Below are 24,574 nucleotides of genomic sequence, written 5' to 3' on the forward strand. Positions count from 1 at the left end.
CATGTTTATTGCTATAGCTTTGGAGTATAGTTTGAAATCAAGAAATGTGTTATCTCTCACTTTGTTCTTTTTCAGGACTGCCTTCGTTTTCTGATTTCTTTTGTGATTCCATATAAATTTTAGGATTTTTTTCTAATTCTGTGGAGAACTCCTTTGATATGTTTATGGGATTGTGTTGAATCCATAATGACTTTGGATAGTATAAACATTTCAAAAAGATTTTTCTTTTAGTACATATACATGGGGTATCTTCCCATTTCTTTATGTCTTCCATTTCTTTCCATAGAGCCTTGTAGTTTTCATTGTACACATCTTTCATCTCCTTGGTTAAATTTATATCCAGAATTTTGTTTTTTTATTTATTTTTGGCTGTACTGTGTGGCATGCAGCATCTTAGTTCCCTGACCAGTGTTTGAACCCACACCCCCTCCAGTGGAAGCACGGAGTCTTAACCATTGGACTGCGAGGAAAGTCGCTGTTCCCAGTATTTGATTGTTTTTGATGCTACTGTGAATGGGATAGTTTTAGTTTTTTTCAGATATTTTATCATTAACATGTAGAAATGCAACAGATTACCATATGTTAATTTTGTATCTTGCAACTTTACTGAAATCATTGATTAGTTCCAACAATTTCATGGTTGAGTCCTTGAGGTTTTCTATATATAAAATTGTATCATCTGCAAATCACAAGAATTTTCTTCTTCCTTCCCAAGCCTGTTAGTTGAGGATTTTTATTGTGAAAGACTATTGAATTTTGTTGAATTTTGTCAAATGTTTTTCTGCATCTAATGAGGTGATAATGTAATTTTATCCCTCATTCTGTCAGTGTGGTGTGAAAGATTGATTTACTTGCAAATGTTAAACCAAACCATCCTTGCATCTCTTGTATAAATCCCACTAGGTCATGGTATATGATCCTTTTAATGTACTGCAAAATTTGGTTTGCTAATATTTTGTTGAGGATTGTTGTATCTGTTTTCACTAAGGAAATGTCAGTATCTTTAGTTTTTGTTTCTTGTAGCTTCTTTGTCTGGGTTTGGAATCAGGATGATGTTGGCATCATGAATATTTTAGAAGTGTTTCCTTAACCAGAATTGAAAGAGACACGTGAACCCCAGTGTTCATCGCAGTACTGTTTATAATAGCCAGGACATGGAAACAACCTAGATGTCCATCAGCAGATGAATAGATGAGAAAGCTGTGGTACATATACACAATGGAATATTACTCAGCCATTAAAAAGAATACATTTGAATCAGTTCTGATGAGGTGGATGAAACTGGAGCCTATTATACAGAGTGAAGTAAGCCAGAAAGAAAAACACCAATACAGTATATTAACGCATATATAAGGAATATAGAAAGACGGTAACAATAACCCTGTATGTGAGACAGCAAAAGAGACACAGATGTATAGAACAGTCTTTTGGACTCTGTGGGAGAGACTGATTTGGGAGAATGGCATTGAAACATGTACAATATCATATGTGAAATGAATCACCAGTCCAGGTTCGATGTATGAGACAGAGTGCTCGGGGCTGGTGCACCGGGATGACCCAGAGGGATTGGATGGGGAGAGAGGTGGGAGGAGGGGTTCAGGATGGGGAACACATGTACACCTGTGGCAGATTCATGTCAATGTATGGCAAAACCACTACAATATTGTAAAGTAATTAGCCTCCAATTAAAATAAATAAATATATATATATATTTTTTAAAGAAGTGTTTCCTTTTGTATTTGGGGGAAGAGTTTAAGAATAGTGCCTGTTAATTCTTCTTTAAATGTTTGGTAAAATTCATCAACGAAGTCATCTCTGGTCCTGGACTTTTGTTGGTGGTGGTGGTAGGTTTTTGATCACTGCCCAGTCTCCTTTGTTACTGGTCTGTTCAGTCTTTCTGTTTCCTCATGATTCAGTCTTGGTAGGCTGTATGTTTCTAGGAATTTATTCCTTTGCTTCTAGTTGTTCAATATGTTGGTGTATACTTTTTCATAATGGTCCCTTATACCATATTTATTTCTGTGGTGTTAGTTGTAATGTTTTCTCTTCCGCTTCTCATTTTCTTTGCATCTTTATTTCTTAGACAGTCTAGCTAAAAGTTTGTCAATTTCTGTGTGTCTTTTCCAAAAATCACCTCTTAGTTTTATCATATTTTTCTTAACTGTTTTTCTGTCCCCTATTTCATTTATTTCTGTCCTCATCTTTATTATTTCCTACTTGTGATAACATTGACATTAATTTGTTATTATTCTTTTGTTCCTTATGGTCTTTGAGATATTTCTTCTCTTTTAATCTAGGTGTGTATTACTATAAACTACCCTCTTGGATACTGTTTTTGTACATCCTATATGTTTGGGTATATTGTGTTTCCATTTTTCTTCTCTGGAGATATTTTCTAATTTCCCTTTTGATTTCTTCTTTGATCCAGTGGTTGTTCAAGATTATGTTGTTTAATTTCCATGTGTTTGTGAATTTTTCATTTTTTTTCCATTGTTTATTTATAGTTTTTTTTCCACTGTGGTTAGAAAAGATACTTGAAATGATTTTAATTTTAAACATACTAAGATTTGTTTTGTGACCTGGAATGTGATCTGTCCTGAAGAAGAATGCTGATGAAGAATGTATATTTTACTGCTCTTGAGTGGAATGCTCTGTAGATATCTCAAGTCCATTTGCATTCAAATAATTCAAGCCCTCTGTTTCTTTACTGATTTTACTTATCTTTACTGAGTCTTTGTTACATATTTTTTGTCTGAATGATCTATCCATTATTGTAAATGGAATATTAACGTCTCCTTCTATTCTTGATGTGCCATCTATTTCTCCCTTCAGATCTGTCAGTGTTTGGTTTATATATTCAAGTGAGCCATTATTGGATGCATAAATTTGTAAGTGTTATATCCTGTTGAATTGATTCTTTCATCAAAATGATGAAATGACCTTCATCATTGTAATGACCTTCTTTGTGTCTTGGGGCAGCTTTCTATTAGTCTTTTTTGTCTAATATAGCCACCTCTGATCTCTTTTGGTTACCATTTTCTTGAAATATCTTTTTCTATCCCTTCACTTTCAGCCTGTGTGTGTCCTTATATCTAAAGTTGCTTTTATTAATAGCATGTAATTGCATATTGTTGGAGAAGGAAATGGCAACCCACTCCAGTGTTCTTGCCTGGAGAATCCCAGGGACTGGGGAGCCTGGTGGGCTGCCATCTATGGGGTCGCACAGAGTCGGACACAACTGAAGCGACTTAGCAGCACTAGCAGCAGCAGCATGAAATTACATCTTATTTTTTCATTCATTCTCCAATCTTTTTTGAGTGTAATTTATTTATATTTGAAGTAGTTCTTGATTGTTAATGACTTTGTATTGCCATTTTATTTTTTTTGTCGCTTTTGTAGTTCTAAGTTTTCTGCTTAGAAATCCATTGTAGTCTTACTGAATTTCTCTTGCGTGAAATAAGTTACTTTTGCTGCTTTCAAAATTCTTTCTTTGTCTTTGACCTTTGACAATTTAAGTGTATGTCTCAGTGTAGATCTCTTTGTGTTCAATCTATTTGGACTACTTTGGGGTCCATAAGTTTGTATGTCCACTTCCTTCCTCAGTTTTGGGAATTTTACAGCCATTATTCCTTTTAAAATGCTTTCTGTCCTTTTCTTATTCTCTTCTTCTTCTGGAATAACTATCTGGCATATATTTGCTTGATGGCATCCCATTTGTCCTGTAGACTTTTTTTCACTCTTTTTCATTCTTTTCTTTTTGTTGTTCTACTTGGTAATTTCAAATTACCTGTCTTTGAGATCACTGATTATTTTTCCTCTGCTTGATCATGTGTGCTACTAAAAAGCTCTCTGTTAAATTCTTCAGTCATTGTGTTCTTCAGCTCCAAAATTTCTGTTTGGTTCTTTTATGTTTTCTGTCTCTTGTTAACTTTCTCATTTTGTATATGTATTGTTTTCCTGATTTTATTTAGTTTTCTATTTGTGTTCTCTTGTGTGGTTAAGATTACAATTTTTTTTTTGCCATATAAAAACTTTTATGACAAATCTGTATGTTTAATCATATAAGAAATATTAGCTGAAAATGATCACAATTGCTGATCTATATATTTATCATACCAACTTTACCAGAACTAGGTAATTGTTAAAATGATAATGATTCACATTCTGATCTTATTTATAATTTTAATGGGGATATCTTTTGGTGCTTCAACATAAATCAAGTTATTAGCTGTTGGATTAACACAGAAATATATTCTATATTAAGACAATGATGTCTAGGAGTAAATCTGTAATTCTGATTTTTCAGAGTTTTATCAAGAGTAGAAATTTAAATCTATTAAATGAACTGCTAACATTTATTGAGTAATCATTTTTCTCTTCTTATTGATGTAAGAATATTTTCCTAAACTCCAGACATTATAATCTCCTTGGAATTAAGCCATAATGTATAGGTTTCAATAGTGTTTCTGTATTTAATTAAACGTTTTCTTCATATTGGTAGATCAAGATGTGGATGAACTCTCAGATGAGAAATTTTCACTTGATGATCTAGTAGGAACTAAAGGATATAAGGATAACACTCAACTAAGTGGAGTTTACCAGCCTCAGATATTGAGAAGTATGAATTACATTGATATACATGTTTTAAAAGTCATCATAAAATACTTGACAGTTTAAAATTACAATGTAATGTGCACCAATTTTATGTTAGTTGAACTTTTTCCTTAGAGTGCATATTTTAAAACATTATTTACCAGAAATTGAAGTTCTACAGAACTAGTAAATGCTGTAATGCTATTAGCACCCCTCATTTCTTGGAGTTTTTAATATTCTAATTATTATACTTTATTTCTTAAATTTGTTGAGCAAGAAACACTGTCTTTTTCTTTGGAATAGTGTTTCATAGAGAACAAGTTTAGGAGACATTTTTCTAGGAAACTTACGGAATTGTTGCAGTTATTTCATTTTTAACAACATGACGTTTACTCAGCATTTACATTTCAGTTCTTATCAAGTATCATTATCTGCTAAAGCATATTTGTTGTTATCCAATAGAGCTATTCTTAATATTGTTACATAGTTTCAAGAAGGGAAAAGAAACGTTTGTTTTTTATCTATTGGACACTACTCTTGATATTTTATATTTTCTATTACAACTCTTTAGTTGTGTATTTTTTGGTGTATATTTTAAGTAAATTTATCTATTTTTATGTTTGCTTCGAAAATGGATTTCTAGAAAAATGGACATTACTAGAAAGATTGTTGTTTAGTCAGCAAGTTGTGTCCAACCATATGCGACTCCATGAACAGCAGCATACCAGGTCCTCAGTCCTTCACTATCTCCCTGAGTTTGTTCAAACTCATGTCCATTAGAAAGACTGGAAATTTTTTATTTGGACTTTTGACTTGGTATAACAGAAAATTTGATTTCTATTTGTGCTTCTTAAGAATCAAATAAAACCTAGGTCCACAATTTATTTGATGGAAGTTGTTGGTTCATGTATTGCTGAAGCCTAGCCTGAAGGATTTTGAGCATAATGAAATGAGGGCAATTGTACAGTAGTTTGAACATTTCTTCACATTGCCCTTCTTTGGGATTGTAATGAAAGCTGACCTTTTCCAGTGCTGTGGCCACTGCTGAGTTTTCCAAATTTGCTGGCATATTGAGTGCAACACTTTATCAGCATCATCTTTTAGGATTTTCAATAGCTCAGCACTATTACCTCATAATAGTAAGGCCCACTTCACACTCCAAGATGTCTGGCTCTAATTGAGTGACTACACCTTCATGGTTATCAAGGTCATTAAGACCTTTTTTGTAAAGTTCTGTGTATTCTTGCCACCTCTTCTTAATCTCTTCTACTTTTGTTAGAATTTCTAACAATTCCATCTCTAAGAATTTTCCACAGTTTCACTTTTATTTACTTTTGTTAGGTCCTTACTGTTTCAGTCCTTAATGATTTCCATCCTTGCATGAAATGTTCCCTTTATATGTTCGGCTTTCTTGAGATCTCTAATCTTTCCCATTTTGTTGTTTTTCCTCTATTTCTCTGCATTGTTCATTTTAAAAGACCTTCTTGTCCCTCCTTACTATTCTCTGTAATTCTTCATTCAGTTGGGTATATCTTTCCCTTTCTCCCTCGCCTTTCACTTCTCTTCTTTCCTCAGCTATTTGTATATCCTCTTAATACAACCATTTTGCCTTCTTGCATTTCTTTTTCTTTGGGATAGTTTTAGCCATTTGTACAGGATTGTCTCTTGTACAGTGTCACAATTCTCCATCCATAGTTGTTCTGTCTCTCTATCAGATCTAATCCCTTGAATCTATTTGACACTTCCACTGTATAGTCATAAGGGATTTGATTTAGGTCATACTGAATAGCCTAGTGGTTTTCCTTACTTTCTTCAATTTAAGACTGAATTTTGCAATAAGAAGCTGATATCTGAGCCTTAGTCAGTTCCTGGTCTTGTTTTTGATGACTATATAGAGCTTCTCCATATTTGGCTGCAAATAATATAATCAATCTGATTTGGGTATTGACCATTTAGTGATGTCCATATATAGAATCATCTCTTGTGTTGTTGGAAAGAAGTGTTTGGTATAATCAGTGTGTTCTCTTGGCAAAATCTGTTAGCCTTTGCCCTGCTTCATTTTGTACTCCAAGGCCAAACTTGCCCTTTATTCCAGGTATCTCTTGACTTCCTCCTTTTGCATTTCAATCCTCTCTGATGAAAAGGACGTCTTGTTTTGGTATTAGCTGTAGAAGGTCTTATAGGTCTTGAACCAGTCAACTTCAGCTTCTTCAGCATTAGTGGTTGGGACATAATCTTGGATTACTGTGATGTTGAATATCTTCCTTGGGAAACGAACTGAGATCATTCTGTCATTTTTGAGTTTGCACCCAAGTACTGCATTTAAGATTCTCTTGTTAACGATGAGGACTACTCTTTTTCTTCTAATGGATTCTTGCCCACAGTAGTAGATATAATGGTCATCTGAGTTAAATTCTCCCATTCCCTTCCATTTTAGCTCACTAAATCAAACAACATCTTTGATTCCTAAGATGTTGACATTCACTCCTGCCATCTCCTGCTTGACCAGGTCCAATTTACTTTGATTCACAGACCTAACATTCCAGATTACTATGCAGTATTGCCCTTTACAGCACTGGACTTTACTTTTACCATCAAACATATCCACAATTGGGCATCATTTCCACTTTGGCCCAGACACTTCATTCTTTCTGGAACTATTAGTAATTGCCTTCTGCTCTTCCCTAGTATCATATTGGATGCCTTCCAACCTGGAGGATTCATCTTCTAGTGTCATATATTTTTGCCTTTCCATATTGTTCATGGGTTTCTCGCAGCAAGAATACTAGTGTGGTTTGCCATTCCCTCCTCCAGTAGACCACACATTCTGTCAGCAGAACTCTTCACTGTGACCTGTCCATCTTGAGTAGCCCTGCATAGCCTAGCTCATAGCTTCACTGAGTTATGCGAGCCTCTTTGCCACAAGGTTGTGAGCCATGAAGGGGAAGTATAAGGTGACATCTCTCTAATTAACTTTATGTAGTATCATTTTACCCTCACAAAATATTAGTTATGTATCAACTAATCTGGCAATCTATTATTCTTACAGTTAAAAGGGAAATAACCACAGAACATCCAGATATAGCAGAGAATCTTCCAGAAATGAATCCATCAATAGATGACTTAATATTTCAATTAGATTTAAACAAAGTAATAGGTAAGTAGAGATTTATAATGTTTGGGTACAATAGAGGACACATTCTAAGAGTTAAAGCATTTCTCCTGTATTGTACAGTTATTAAAATAAGAAATTCAAACATAAGGTAACCTTTCTCAGTTTAATAAACAGTCAGCCCTCTGTATCCATGGGTTTCACATCTACAGATTCAGCTGACCACAGATCAGAAATATTCAGAAGAAAATTTTTCAGAAAGTTCCAAAACACAATGGTTTATGCACTGACAATGGTTTAGATAGCATTTACAACTATGTACATAGCATTTTTAATGTGTTAGGTATTATAAGTAATCTAGAGATGATTTAAAGTATATAGGAGAGTGTTCATAGGTTACAGGAAAATATTGCACCATTTTATTCAAGAGACTGGAGCATCTTCAGGATTTGGTATCCACAGGGGATTCTGAGAGCCCTCCTCTGTGGATACCAAGGGAAAGCTGTAATAATTTTATTCTTTTATTAATCAGTCTATGTATCAATTATATGTATCTTTAAAAGAATTTGTCATCTGCTTATTATTTAAACAGTCTATGTATCAATTAATATATATCTTTAAAAGAATTTGTCATCTGCTTATTACTTCACCAAACAAACATTAATTAAGTAATGCTTAAGAGTTTACCTGCTCATGAAAAAAAAAAAGGTTTTCCCTATATTGTGAATTTTCATGATATAAACTAGATGCTATATGATCAGTTCTTTAGAAAACACAGTTTTTGTTACTTATATCATCTGTTGTGATAACAAGACAATGAAAAAATACAACCATCACTAGATAGGCAATAAGTCTACTTTGTGACCTTTGTATCACAATGTTGGCAAATGTCTAATAGTTTAAAAACCTATGCTAAGAAAGTCCCTGGTAACCTAGTGGTTAGGATTCTGGACTTTAACTGTCACGGGCCAGGTTCAGTCCCTGGTCAGAGAACTGAGATCCCACAAGTTGTGTGGCACAGCCAAAAACAAAACCTATGCTAAAGCTCGTGTGGCCAAGTGACTAAGTACTTAACTAATTTCTAATAAGATAATTTTAAGTGTAACATTGGCAGCTTCTGAACAACCATTTGAAGGTAGATGTCAGCAAAATGACAGACTAGGAGACTCCAAGCTTTTAATCCCTGACAGAAACAATGAAAAAGGGTGAGGAAGGGGAAAGGCAGAAAACCATTAGAACAACTTTGTCAGAACTTTGGGAAACAATAAAATATTTACAGTAACAAGAGGATTCCCCAGTTAAGAAAAAGTCATCTTCGAAATGGTCAGCAAATTTTGTAGAAATATGAAGAAGTGCCCAGCACAAAACCAACCACAAAGAATAGGAGAGCTTCTAGGGTTAACAAGATTACCATTCAGTTCAGTTCAGTTCAGTCACTCAGTCGTGTCCGACTCTTTGTGACCCCATGAATTGCAGCACACCAGGCCTCCCTATCCATCACCAACTCCCGGAGTTCACTCAGACTCAAGTCCATCGAGTCCGTGATGCCATCCAGCCATCTCATCCTCGGTCGTCCCCTTCTCCTCCTGCCCCCAATCCCTCCCAGCATCAGAGTCTTTTCCAATGAGTCAACTCTTCATATGAGGTGGCCAAAGTACTGGAGTTTCAGCTTTAGCATCATTCCTTCCAAAGAAATCCCAGGGCTGATCTCCTTTAGAATGGACTGGTTGGATCTCCTTGCAGTCCAAGGGACTCTCAAGAGTCTTCTCCAACACCACAGTTCAAAAGCACCAATTCTTCGGCGCTCAGCCTTCTTCATAGTTCAACTCTCACATCCATACATGACCACAGGAAAAACCATAGCCTTGACTAGACGGACCTGCTCTATAGAAAATGCTAAGGGGAATCCTTGAGGTTGACGTGAAACAATGTTATACAGTAACTTGAAGCTATATGAAGAAATGAAGATCTCCAGTGTAGATAAGTACATCTCAAATATAAAAGCCAGTATTATTGTAGTTTTAGTTTGTAGCTCTACTTTTAATTTCATATAATAGTTTTAGGAAAAATATATAAAAGTAATGATAAATCTGTATTATTGGGCACACAGTGTATAAAGATATGCTTCATAACATCAGTATCAAAAAAGGATTGAGGCATATAGAAGTACAGCTTTTGGATGTTATTGAAGTTAAGTTGGCATCAATTTAAATTAGATTTTTATAACTTTAAGATGTTATGCATAATTCTCTTGGTAACAAAAAGGAAAATATATATAGAATATGCACAAAGGAAATAAAACTAGTCCCTTAAACTATCAGTTGAACATGAAAGAAGGCAGTATTAGAGAAAATGAGGAACCAAAAAATGTAAGAAATACAGAGAACAAATATAAACATGGCAGAAGTAAGTTCTTTCCTTTTCATTAATTACCATAAATGTAAATGATTAAGCTTTCTAAACAAAAGACAGAGATTGAAAAAATGGAAAAAGAATTATCCAACTATATGCTGCCCATAAGAGACTCACATTATATCAACAAAATTAATAAAACTTTAACTAGACTGATGAAGAATAAAGAAAGAAGACTCAAGCTATTAAATCAGACTAGAACCTGGGAATATTACTACCAACTTTACAGGAATAAAAAGCATTATAGGAAAACATTGCCACATTATTGAATAAAGAAAAAAAGTCATTAAACTTCAATAAAACTTTGCTCATAATATATTTTTGACACTTATCTTTTAAAAAATACAAATAAATTTCAGCAATTTCATAGTAAAATATTTCCTTCAATATTAGGAATGAGACATATGTTTGTTATCACTATTTCTATTCATTTTTGTACTGGCAACCATAGATATTACAAAAAATTAATAATGCAAGTTGTAAGTATTTAAAGAAATCTCATAAACTTCAGACAATGTAACTATGGAGGTATGTAACCTAAAAGAATCTGTAGTTTACAGATAAACTCTTGTATCAGCTGTATTTATTTAAATTCCTGAATATAGAGTAAAACTGTAGACAACTCAATTCTATTTCTATATACCAAGAACAAAAAATTGAAAATGAGCATTTTTTAGGGATGATGAAATTTATTTTAGTAGTAAAACAAATACAATATCTAGGAATAATTATTTTTTAAAGATTTGCAAAACTTCTTACCAGTTGAAAATGTAAAAAACTTGGAAGTCCTCATTCCCACACTCCAAACCAAAAAAAGCTAAAGAATCTTAAAGTCAACAACCCTTCTCAGTTCCATCAAAGAATTGAGGTTAGAGAGCAAATTTCTTCTCTCAAACTGAGGAGATAGATGGATACTGGAAATTACGTATTTTTAGAAACAAACTTACACTGGAGCCAGCAACTAGTAGGAAAACTTAAAGAGTAATTCAGTAATTGTTGGAAACTGGACATGAACTAGGTTGAGCAATAAAAAAGTTCTCAACACAACCTTGGATATACCATATACTTTCAGGTACCTTGGGTAAATATCAAAAATAAAATCTACTCATGCATTCAGCAAAGGGGAGAAAAGTGAACATCTAAAATTGCATTCTTCTTAACACAGGCCTAACTTTAAGGAAAACTACTTTACTGGAACCTGACAGATGTCCAGAAAAAGAAATGCCAGAATCTAACCTCTTGAACTTTCAGCATCAAGGAAGGCAGATATTCAAGTCCAGTCCTCTTTAGCCTTTCTGTTTTACCTAATTCAGTAAGCATGCTGAAAAGCAATTTTGAAAGTCACAGCCCAGAGGAAATTGTAAATAAAAGACTGAGAACTAATCGTAGGTTTATAGAATGCTTTCCCTTTCTCTTATACCTTACAACTACTTCACTAAGACCCCTGGATAATAACAGAGGGTTACCAATGGAAAAACTGCAGTGCTCAGGGCCCGTTAAAGAAGTATTTCTTAGGGAAAACCAAAAACCACAGAGGAGACCAGAAAAGGAAAATAAAAGAAATTTTAGCCTGTGACACCTGCTGAACTCCTCTCCAGATGAACATAAAACATCATAATAAAAACCTATATACTTCAGTTATTTTACCTGATACATCATGTCTAGCTTTAAAATAGTATATGGCATGCTAAAAGAGCAAAACATGCAAGCTGGACACAAAGCAATCATCAAGACCAGATGAAGATATAGCAGAAATTTTGGAATTATCAAACTGGGAACTTAAATTAACTATGACTAATATAATAAGGGCCCTTGCAGAAATGTAGACTATATGATAGAATATATAGGTAATATATGCATAGAGTAAATCTCTAAGAAATAATCAAAATAAATGCTAGAAATCAAAAGCACTGTAACAGAAATTAAGAATGTATCTAAATGACTAGTAAAAATTTCAAAATGGTACAGTCTTATTAGTTATCTAGAAAATTGGAGTTAAATTCATGAGGATTTTATGATATACCATCACTGAGTTTAAATCAAAGAATGACAGAATCAAGTCATGATAATATTGTAGAGCAACTAGAACATTCAGAAACTGCTGGTAGCAGTATAAATTAGTATACACACTCTGAAAAACTGGCATTTCTACTCTATTGGAAACTCCAATAAGATTGATGGCTGACTTTTCATCAGAGACTATGGAGAACAAAACACAATCAAATGACCAAAATGCAAAAGGAAAAAAGTGATCAACCCCAAATTTTATATCCAGCCAAATTACCTCTCAAAAAATAAAAGTAAAGAGATTTTAAAACATAAAAAACTGTGAAAATTCATTGCTAGCAGATTCACTTTATGAAAAGTACAAAAGAAAGTTCTTCAGGCTGAAAGTAAGTGACCTCAGACAGTAATCTGAACCCCATAAAAAAGAGACTGGGTTAAACTAGTTCTGTAATTATAAAAGATAGTATTAAAACATATACATAAATAATAATCATAATTTTAAGAAAGCAATGACTATATAGGTTATAGGTTATTATATTTATAATATAACAATGGTGCAAAAATATAGAGGAGGGAATAATGGTAGCATTTCTATACCTCACTGTAATTACTAGAATTTACTTAGCATAATTCTGATGTAAATTCTTTTTTTATTGTGAAAAAAATTGATCTATCTATAACATTGTGTGTTTAACATTTATGATATGTTGATACATTTGTACATTGCAATATGATGACCACCCCAGTGTTAGCTAACACTTCCATCATGTCATATAATTATCATTTTTTTGGTAAGAACACTGTCTAGTCTCTTCTAAAATTAATTGTGGTGATGGTCATATAACTCTGAATATATTTTTTAAAACATTGAAATGAATACTTTAAATGGGCAAATTGTATAATATGTTATATATTTTTAAAAACTAACTCAATGAATATCAAGAATAGAATTAAAAAAGGATTTGAAAAGTAGGAGGATATGATAAAAGAGAAAACTCTGACTTTTCTATGTTATACATTTCTCTAGCATATGTCTTTTAATAACCTAACCTTCCCTCAAATGCTATCCTCATTGTCTCTTACTTATCTAAGGAATCTGCTTCCTTAATGCAAATGAGCAAGTCTTTGTTACATATACCATTTGGAGAGAGAACCAGAGAAATTAAAATGTATCTGCTAATACTCCCAGTTTCATTCTGCTATACATCTTATTACTTTCACAAAATGTTGTTAATTATTGGAAATTTGTTCTGCCTAACCAGACACACTTTTTTCATTTTGGCAATGGTGCTGCAGCAGGTAACCACCTCTACACAAATAGCACAAACTTTTTAATACTTACTGGTTCATACATTTCTCCAAATAGAGACTTCCATCTGGGCATCTTAGTCATAACAAGTTTCTAACTTCAGGTACACACTCTGCTAGAAACTAATTAGCTACAGTATTTTAAATCCAGTAGTTGATCATTCCTAATTATTCCTTTCAATATAAACTCTCCTTTAATAATGTTAACGTATTTTTCTCATAATTGGACCTAGTTGCCGTTTAAATCAAGCAAAAATTTCAAATGGCATAAAACTCAAATGAAAAGAGACCCAGTCTCAATCCAGGTACTTCTACAAGTTTAACCATTTCTTCCTCCAGGCTACCAGGTCTACATGCTAAAGGGACCTAGGAGAGCATGTTTTTTCAGTCTACAACATATTCTGATATTCTTTTACATCACTGATGCCTACTTTGTTTACACTTAGGTAATATAAAAGGGGCATTAAAATATTCCTGGAAAGTCCAAGAATTTCTGCCCCATGGTAAATTTCCATGGAGACCCTAGTTTGCAACATAGCCTGAGGAAAAAAAAAATGTTGTGTTCCACATCACTGGTATATATCCCTATAGTATGATTTTGATTTTAATTTAAACTTAACAGTTGATTATTATCATAACCTCTCCAGGATATTTTAATTTAGTTTAAGAGATAGCACAGTATGGAAAAAGCACTGGTTAAAGGCATAAGGTTGTGCATCAGGTTTTTCATTATCTGGATACACAGTCTTGGCCATATTGTTAATGTCTCTAAGTCTCAATATATGGAGACTTAATGATTGCTAACAGCCATTCTAAGGTTTAATGACTCTGCAACCAAGATATTCCATTATAATGCATATTTATTAATAACTAGGCTAATTAAGATAGTACCACACAGGAACACACATACATACAGACAAAGAGAAACACTCGTATGTTAGGGTTACTTTACAAAGTGTTTTGTTATGTTTATTTCCATAGAAATTGATCTAGAACACTTGAAAGATACTGTTGAAAGACGTATACGGATAGTGGAAAATAAGACCCTAGCAAAGGGTCTCCCTGGTAAGTCTAATCTTTCCAAGTCTGATCTTTATGGTTTCTTTACCTGTTTTGGAGTTTGAGTATGAATTTTTGATGATAAGAGTGCTTGTATGTTGTTATTATATAGGTAAAATCTTCATGAATATTCTCATAATTAGTTGTACTATGGTATTTACTAGAAATCTAAAAGTTAGCTAGATATGATTTATAGAAAGGATCCATTTAAAAATTAAACCATAAAATGAAATGCTGTAATGAACTTGGAATATTCTTGGTACATCCTGGCTTTCCTGGTAGCTCAGACAGTAAAGCGTCTGCCTGCAGTGCAGGAGACCCGGGTTCAATCCCTGGGTTGGGAAGATCCCCTGGAGAAGAAAATGGCAACCACTCCAGTATTCCTGCCTGGAAGATTCCATGGACGGTGGAGCCTGGTAGGCTACAGTCCATCGGATTTCAAAGAGTCAGACACAACTAAGCCACTTCACTTCAAGTGTATTTAATTCTATTCTAATCTCTTTCTAGCTTAGAAAAGGAGAAAGTCTTCTTGATGAATGTGATAATAACAAGGTGAATGTAACACAGATTTAATTCATTGGTTACCATTTCTCTCTATTTGATGGAACTATCAGGCATATTAGCCTTCTCATCTGTGATAGAGTCATTAGTTGTGTTATGTAGTTCAGAGATTATGCTACAGTCTTTACTCTTGTAAAAGTGATAGACACACTGCCCTTTGATTTTGGGGGAAGAACTGATATTGAAGCTGAAACTCCAATACTTTGGCCACCTGATGTGAAGAACTGACTCACTGGAAAAGACCCTGATGCTGGGAAAAATTGAAGGCAGGAGGAGAAGGGGACAACAGAAAATGAGATGGTTGGATGGCATCACCAACTCGATGGACATGAGTTTGAGCAAGCTCCAGGAGTTGGTGATGGACAGGGAGACCTAGCTTGCTGCAGTCCATGGGGTCACAAAGAGTCAGACACAACTGATTTACTGAATGAACTGACTGATAACATCAAAAGAGATAGACCATGTAACAGAGATGTAAAAAAGACAGCACTGCTAAAACCACTATATCCAAGAATTTTTCCCTTGAGGAGCAGTAGTTGTGCCTTCAAACTGCAAAGGAGTACTTCAGTAAAATGTTTCAGCCAGATAGCTAAGAATATAAGCAAGAAAATAATAATAACATGCCTTGAAAAGGAAGTCAGTATTCAAAGATGCTACATTGCATATCTAGAATACTCAGTTTTCAGCATAAAATTATGGGTCATGCAAAAAAAGAACACTAAAATGTGACATATAACAAGGAAAAATGCATACAACAAAAACTGCTTGTGAGGATCCAAGCTACTGCACTTAAAGAACAAAACTAAAAAGTTATTATATATAATGTTCAAATAACTAAATGTAAACATTATGAAGAAGAGAAGATCTCACGACAATTCTTTATCAAATAGGTAATATATACAAAGAGAAATATATCATTTTGAAAAGGAACACATAGAAATTGGAGTTGAAAGTGTAACTGAAATTTTAAAAAATCAATAGAGATGTTCAGTATTTTTACACTATCAGAAGAAAGAATGAGCAAATTTAAAGTATGGAAATATAGGATGGGCAGCAGAGGGATTAAAGAGCAGAAAATGTCACTTTAAATAATGACAAAAAAACAGATATTATAAATAAAATGGTTAAAATAATAAATGCTGTACATACATGCTTTGTCTTCTCTTGGTAGAGCACAAAATTATGTAAATACTTTAAAAGCAATTTTAATAAATGAATTCATTTTTATATGCTTCATATATAAAATTGGGAAAAGATAGTAAGAATTACATTATAAAGAGAACTATATATGTAGAATATGAAAAAAATTTATAAATCTTCCTGGAATTTCATGTTTAGTATAAATCTAAAGTAGACTATAAAATGACTATGATTGTTACACAGCTCTATGAATACAGTAATAAGCATAGAATTAACATTTAAAATGGATCATGTTACATTAAAAAAAATAGTTCAACAAACTCCAAGCAGAGTAGGATTTAAAAAAAAAAACAAAACTTAAAAGCAGTGGGAGAACATTGTGAAGGAAGAAAATTGTGCCTCTTAATAGATTAGGTTTCTCTACTCTATATTCTTTATTGCCTCCCTGCTTACCTAAGAATCCTTTGATTTCTCAAATCAAGTGAATCAGTGCTTCTAATTTTATCTTTGGAGAAAGACCAGAGAAGAGAACTAAAGTATGTCTGCTAATGTTCTCCAGTTCTGTGTTGCTATAGTACACATTACTTTCACAAATGCTGTAACTTAATTACTAAAACTTGTTCTGCCCAATCCAGCATGTCTTCAGTTTTAGTAATGATGTCCAGTGGTGATAAATTTGTGCTGCCTCAGTAATAGTACACACTTGAAATATTCATGGGTTCAGCCAGTTCTCCAAAGGAAGACTTATAATGTATAAGTTCTGGATGCAACAAGTTCAAGCTTCACTTACATTAAGCTTGAACCAAATTTTGCCCACCCAAGACTTTACCTAACAGGTAACCCAGAGTCACCAATTCTGATTATTCCTTTTGCAATATAAAATTCTTTTAAATATTTTTTTTCTGATACGGAACATAGATCATCATTTCTGAATCCAGCAAAAAGTGAAAACCAGGTAAAGACTCAAATGGAAAGGGATTCAGTACCAATGCTCACATTCCTGCAAATGACCCATTTCCTGCTCCTCAGGGGAGAAGGTCTGTGTGCTAAGAGAACCTGGGAGAGTATTTTATCTCTGTCCACAAATTACTTGTTTTTCTTTCCCATCACTGTCTCTGTCCACAAATTACTTGTTTTTCTTTCCCATCATTGATGCTTACTTGACTTAGCTATATAACCTTTTAAAAAAAGAATTAAAATATTCCTGGACAAGTCAAAGAATTTCTGCAACTTCCTGTGACTATGATGCCTATCATTTGCAACTTGACCCTGGGGAAAAATGTTATGTTCTACATCACCAGATATATCCTTACCATGTGAATGTGTTCTTAATGTGCACACTATTTATTAAGATAAACTCTCTAGGATGACTTTTGTTTGCAAAAGGTTTGTATTTTATGGAAAAAGCTCTGGTTAAAGAACTATGAAGTATCAGTTTATGGATCAGCTTTGTTGTTACCTAGATATGTGGCATTGGTCAAATCATTATTTCTCTGTGTGTCAGTCACTTAGTTGTGTCCGACTGTTTGCGACCCCATGGACTGTAGCCCAGTTGGCTTCTTCATCCATGAAATTCTCCAGGCAAGAATACTGGAATGGGTTGCCATTCCCTTCTCCAGGGTATCTTTCCAACCCAGGGATCAAACCTGGATCTCCTGCATTGCAGGCAGAAAGCCTCAGTATAATGAGGCTTATGTGATTGCTTACAGCCCTTCCAATTCTAAGGTCCTGTGATACTACAATCCAGACATTTCATTTTAATTCTGTTCTATAATATTAAAACAATAAAGGAGTACTACACACACAGAGAAACACATATTAATATATGCCTTGCAAAAGTGTTTTGAAACTTATAGAGACTCATACAGAGCACTATGCAGAAGCTACTGGAAGAAGTACTCTAAAGGGCGAAATCAAGAGTCATCTTGGTAAGAACAAGAGTATTTCAAGTCTATTTCTGCTTTATTTATCTTCTCTGGAGTTTAAATTTGTATCTAAATGAGTATAGTGCCTATATGCTATTATTATAGGCTGAAATGTTTTCATCAATTCCCTCCCATTATTAGTGGAACTCCAGCAGTTACTAACAGTAGAAAATTAGCTACATAGTATAAGTTTTAGAACTCATTCACTTAAAACTTATCCTTAGAAATTCAATGCTATGGTAAGTTTGGAATATGCTTGCCAGAAGGGTTTGAAATGTTATTACTATTCGCTTTCTTTTTCAGGCTAGAAAGATAGCTGCTTTGTATTTGCATAAGCAGAAAAGCTAGTTTTATCAATGTAATTAAAATGGAGATTTCATTGCTTACTAATTCCCTCTAAGTAATTAAAATACTAGGCACAGATTCAGTAACTCTGGTGAAATAGAGATCTTTAGTCTTGTTGTGCAGCTCATAGTTTACTGCTGCCCCTTGTCTTGGTGTAATGGTATTGGACACACTGCTCTTTGATCTTTGGTGTGATATTAAGGGAGGCAGAGAGCTTGCCAGAAAAGTAAAGGAAAGAGATACTCACAAGGAAAAGCAGCTGTCATCAAAGGTAACTCTGCCCAAGTCTGTGCTCCCGGAGGAGCAACCTTAGAAGCTTCATGCTGTAGAGAAGGAGACTTCTCAACCACAGAATATATGCTTCCCTGGTAGCTCAGATGGTAAAGAATCTGCCTGCAATGCAGAAAACCCAGGTTTGATCCCTGGGTTGGAAAGATTCCCCTGGAGAAGGGAATGGCTATGCACAAGTATCCTTGTCTAGGAAATCCTATGAGCACAGGAGCCTGGGGGGCTAAAGTCCGTAGGGTGACAAAGAGTCAGACACGACTGCGTGACTAACGCTTTCAACACTTTCACATATTCCAGCCAAGTCACCAAGCAAATAATGAGGAAAACAGCAGCAACAAGCCTCCAAAGAGAAGAGGAACTCACTATCTAGATTTCTTATATTATCTAGAATGCCCAGTATTTATCCCCCAAAATTTGAGACAGGCAAAGAAACAAAGTGTGATTCATGTACTAGGAACTTCAGGAAAAGTAGGTGTAAAAAATAAATTAAGCAGTGAGAATGTATTGTGAAGGAGAAAAATTGTGATTCTTACTAGGTTACAGATTCCTCTAGCACATACCCTTTTTTCTCTCATCCTTAATTCTGCTATTAGATGCTCTTCTTAATGCTTCCTTGCTTATACAGGCATCAACTGTACTTGTCAGTCTTACCTATACCAGGTGGAGAAAAACTAGACAGCCTCAGTTATATCTCCTCTGTAGGATCTTTAATACTTTCTCCTGCTCTCAGCCATTACAACAAAGCATTAATAGTAAGATCCGCCTTATGGTTTCAGGTTCAGGATAGGTTTCCAACTTCTGGTATGTGTTCTTTGGAACCACCTTCCATTCACAAAACATCGGACACATTATTTGACCCAAGTCATCAGTCCTACTTACCACTTTTTCAATATGAATTTTTGTTTAATAACTTTCATGCAGTTTCCTCTCCTTTGACCTAGTTTGTAGTTACTGCTGCTGCTGCTGCTGCTGCTAAGTCGCTTCAGTCACATCCGACTCTGTGCGACCCCATAGACGGCAGCCCACCAGGCTCCCCCGTCCCTGGGATTCTCCAGGCAAGAACACTGGAGTGGGTTGCTATTTCCTTCTCCAATGCATGAAAGTGAAAAGTGAAAGGAAAGTCACTCAGTCATGTCCGACTTCTAGTGACTCCATGGACTGCAGCCTACCAGGCTCCTCCTCCATGGGGTTTTCTAGGCAAGAGTACTGGAGTGGATTGCCATTGCCTTGTAGTTAACTAAATCCTGCCAAATCTTCAAATCACATAAAAACTCAAAGGGAGTGGGATGCAGTCCCAGTGCTGGTACTGCTGCAGAGTTACCCACTTCCCCCTCCCCAGCGAAAAGGTATACATTGTAAGAAGACCTGATAGGCAGTTTTTCTTAGACCACAGAGTATCTTGCTATTCTTCTGCATCATTAATGTCTACTGGACTTACATAACCTTAAAAATGGCATAAAGCACTCTAAAGAGAGTCAAAGAATTTCTGCCTGGTAGTAACTTTCTGTGACCATGGTTTGTAACTTGACCAGTGGGCAGGGGAAAAATGCCATGTTCCACTCATAGGTATATTCTTTTTTTTTTTTTTTTAATATCTCTGACCTCATGGTCTTTTTTTTGTTTGTTATCTATTTTATTTATTTATTTTACTTTATTTTACTTTACAATACTGTATTGGTTTTGCCATACATTAACATGAATCTGCCACGGGTGTACACATGTTCCCAATCCTGAACCCCCCTCCCACCTCCCTCTGACATTGAAACATAGGTATATTCTTAAAGGATGAATGTTCTCTTTGTGTAAACTTGGCAGTTATATCATTAATGTGAACTCCCCAAGATGATTAAGGTTTGTGTGAGACATGGCATCATGTAGAAAAAGCACTGGTTAAGGAATTATGCGGCCTCAGCTTGTGCTCAATTTTGTATTTTCTTGGTATGTGTTCTCAGTCAAATCTCAAAACATCTCTAAGCTTCTATATCATGAGGCTTATATGATTGCTAAGAGCCCTTCAAATCCTGATGTTTTATGACCGTGCAGTGCAGACATATAATTTCTCTTCTGTGATAACAAATACTAATTAATTTAGTACTACACATAGATACAATGATAGACATACACATGTGTTAGTGGTTACCTTAGAAAGTGTCTTGAAATTTTATCTCTATAGAGACTGATATAGAATGCATGACAAATACAGTTAGAAGAGAAAAAGTAATTGGTCAAAGACACTAAGAACCATGTTGATAAGAACAAGAGGTTTTCAAGTAATACTTATGGTTTATGTCTTTTCTGGGATTTAATTAACGATGAACCATTAACGACAACAGTAACTATATTTTGTTATTAACAGGGAAAAATGCTTATGAATTCCCTCTAATAATTAAACTCTAGTATTTACTATCAGTGGAAAATTAGCTGCATGTTATTAGTTTTTAAGTATTTGTAAAGTAATCCATAGGCTTCCCTCATAGCTCAGTTGTTAAAGAATCTGCCTGCAGTGCAGGAGACCTGGGTTTGATTCCTGGGTTGGGAAGATCCCCTGGAGAAGGAAATGGCAGCCCACTCCAGTATTCTTACCTGGAGAATCCCATGGACAGAGGAGCATGGCAGTCCATGGGGTCACAAGAGTAGGACACGACTTAGTGACTAAACCACCACCGAAGTAATCCATATAATCCTGTGCTCTGACTGTAGAATATACTTGGTTTCAGTGTCTCCAACTGCCCTTCTATTCACTTTCATTGCTAGCTTAACATGCAAAAAGCAAAAAAAGCCAGTTGATGAGATCAGGAATATAACAGCTATTTCATTGGTTACCAATTTCCTCTACATAATTAAGCTGGCATGTAAATTCATATCTCTACTAACTGGAGTTCTCTAGCAGAGTTTACAATTCACCGACACTGCTTTAGTCTTGGAGTAACAGAGTTAGATACGTTTCTCTTTGGTGCAGGAAATCTTGTGGTCATGAACTTTCTGCAGAACTGATGCTGAAAACTAGACTTGCAAAGTAACTGAACCCTCAGATAAAAACATAGAAATGTGTTTTCACTGAAGTTTAATATTCAAGCAAGATTTCTAAAATTTATTTGCTTTTGATTCCTTTATTTTATTACATTCTCACTTTTATTTCCAAAAAAAAGTAATGTTAAAAATGAATCAAATAAAACTTATTTATTCCAACAGCTTTTAAGTGGAGAAAAGCTGGTGGTGTAAAAGTGAAATTATTTAGCCAAGCAGTTAAAATTTGTTTTCTGTTTTACTTCAGAGTGTTTTTGGTTATGTTCTTTCAATTAATTTTTGCTTCAGTGTTACTTATTAATAGAGATCCTTGTCAGTTTTGAATAGTTAACTTAGACAGCAAAAAGTGCTTTCTTTATATCCATTCATTTTAAAATGTCCTGCTATTTAATAACAAAATTGTTAGTTATTTCATACTTATTTATTAATGGTAAATTTATAACTAATTCTCTAAATGAAATTTGAAAGTCAGAAACTAAGAGGAAAGAAGTTGAATGTACTGCCAAATGTAAAAGTTAAAAAGTGTTAATATCCTACCTCACCAGGTACATCCCTGCCATATGAATGTTTTCTGATATACCCAAGACGATTATATTTACTAAGTAAAAGTGAAAAATGAAGTCTCTAGGGTTACTTAAATCTGTGAAAGACTTTATATTTTATGGAAAAGTTCCCAGTTAAGGAACTATGAGGCATCAGTGTATGGATCAATTTTGTTTGTTGTTACTAGATATATGCTGCTGCTAAATCGCTTCAGTCGTGTCCGACTCTGTGCGACCCCATAGACGGCAGCCCACCAGGCTCCTCTGTCCCTGGGATTTTCCAGGCAAGAACACTGGACTGGGTTGCCATTTCCTTCTCCATACTAGATATATGGCCTTGGTGAAATCATTAAACATTTCTGAGCCTCAATATAATGAGGTTTATAAGACTTCCAGTTCTAAAGGTATTATATGTGCAGTCCAGGCATTTCATTATAACTCTTCTCCTATAATAAAAATATCTAATAAGAATACACATATATTCCACACACACACACACACACAAACATACACATGTTAATGTTTAGCTTACAAATGTATCTTGAAACTGTTTATTTCTGTAGCATCTGATACAGAGCTATTCCCAGATATTATTGGGAGACGTTTCCTGAAGAGTGAATTCAAGACACAACCCAAGAACCATCTTGGTAAGAATAATATTTTGAGTCTGTTTCCTGTTCTTTTTATTAATAGCTTCTCTGAAGTTTATTTAACTTTGCATCTTTAGTGACTACAGCGCCTATATGCTATTATTACAGGATTAAAAATTGTCATCAATTCCCTCCTATAATTACTAGAATTCTAGCAGTTATTGTCAGTGGGGAATTAGCTGCATATTGTTAATTTTAGAATTTATTTGATTCAAAAGTGATCCATAAAAAATTCAGTGATACAGTGAAATAAGCCAAACAGAGAAAGACAAATACCATATGATTTCACTTGTAGGTGGAAATTTAAAAGTTAACCATATGTTACTTTAATAATAAGAAACAATAAGTTGTCTCACTTGGAAAACAGAAAACAAACTTGAAACAAAAATAGTGCTCTGAAGTTCTAAACACTCAAGTAATTAGAGTGGCCCTGATGGCCAAGGTATAAACTGTATTTACATTAAGACTCTTGGGTGGCATCCTCTTTTGTTCCATCGTCTTTCTCCTCCTGTGCAGCTTTCCATAAACAACCATGTTTTTTCATTTTTTTCTCCTTCTTTGTGAACCAAAATACATGTTTCCAATGTACTTTATGGGTACCACATGAATAAGTTCATGTCAAAAAAACAGAAGGAAATGAGTTAAAGTTTAAAAAACAGAATTCCATGCTTCAAAAGACAATATGAAAGAGTATTTCCTGTTCTTCTATTAATTGGCTTAAAAGACAGTTGTATAGAACAGTATAAAAAATATGGAAAAGTTATATATGCTGTTTTTGTTCAGTCACTAAGTCATGTCCAAGTCTTTGCAATCGCATAAGCTATAGCCTGCCAGTTCAGTTCAGTTCTGTCGCTCAGTCGTGTCCGACTCTTTGCGACCCCATGACTCGCAGCACGCCAGGCCTCCCTGTTCATCACCATCTCCCAGAGTTCACTCAGACTCATGTCCATCGAGTCCGTGATGCCATCCAGCCATTTCATCCTCGGTTGTCCCTTTCTCCTCCTGCCCCCAATCCCTCCCAGCATCAGAGTCTTTTCCAATGAGTCAACTCTTCTCATGAGGTGGCCAAAGTACCGGAGTTTCAGCTTCAGCATCATGCCTTCCAAAGAAATCCCAGGAATGGACTGGTTGGATCTCCTTGCAGTCCAAGAGACTCTCAAGAGTCTTCTCCAACACCACAGTTCAAAAGCATCAATTCTTTGGCCCTCAGCCTTCTTCACAGTCCAACTCTCACATCCATACATGACCACAGGAAAAACCATAGCCTTGACTAGACGGACCTTTGTTGGCAAAGTAATGTCTCTGCTTTTGAATATGCTATCTAGGTTGGTCATAACTTTTCTTCCAAGGAGTAAACGTCTTTTAATTTCATGGCTGCAGTCACCATCTGCAGTGATTTTGGAGCCCAGAAAAATAAAGTCTGACACTGTTTCCACTGTTTCCCCATCTATTTCCCATGAAGTGATGGGACCAGATTCCATGATCTTCGTTTTCTGAATGTTGAGCTTTAAGCCAACTTTTTCACTCTCCTCTTTCACTTTCCTCAAGAGGCTTTTTAGCCCCTCTTCACTTTCTGCCATAAGGGTGGTGTCATCTGCATATCTG

General features: G+C 34.8%; 1 protein-coding gene across 1 annotated transcript in view; it reads left to right on the plus strand.

Annotated features, from left to right (window-relative positions):
* The first annotated feature begins 14,180 nt into the window (after positions 1-14,180).
* Positions 14,181-24,574, plus strand: part of LOC120869234 (coiled-coil domain-containing protein 7-like) — a 21,693-nt gene continuing 11,299 nt past the window's right edge. The window contains exons 1-3 of the mRNA XM_040248368.1: positions 14,181-14,497; positions 18,049-18,120; positions 22,883-22,966. Of these exons, the coding sequence (XP_040104302.1) occupies positions 14,398-14,497; positions 18,049-18,120; positions 22,883-22,966 (256 nt within the window). The 5' untranslated portion in view covers positions 14,181-14,397. The remainder of the gene's footprint in view (positions 14,498-18,048; positions 18,121-22,882; positions 22,967-24,574) is intronic.

Source organism: Oryx dammah, unplaced genomic scaffold (assembly GCF_014754425.2).
Source record: "Oryx dammah isolate SB20612 unplaced genomic scaffold, SCBI_Odam_1.1 HiC_scaffold_10, whole genome shotgun sequence".
Lineage (NCBI taxonomy): Eukaryota > Metazoa > Chordata > Mammalia > Artiodactyla > Bovidae > Oryx > Oryx dammah.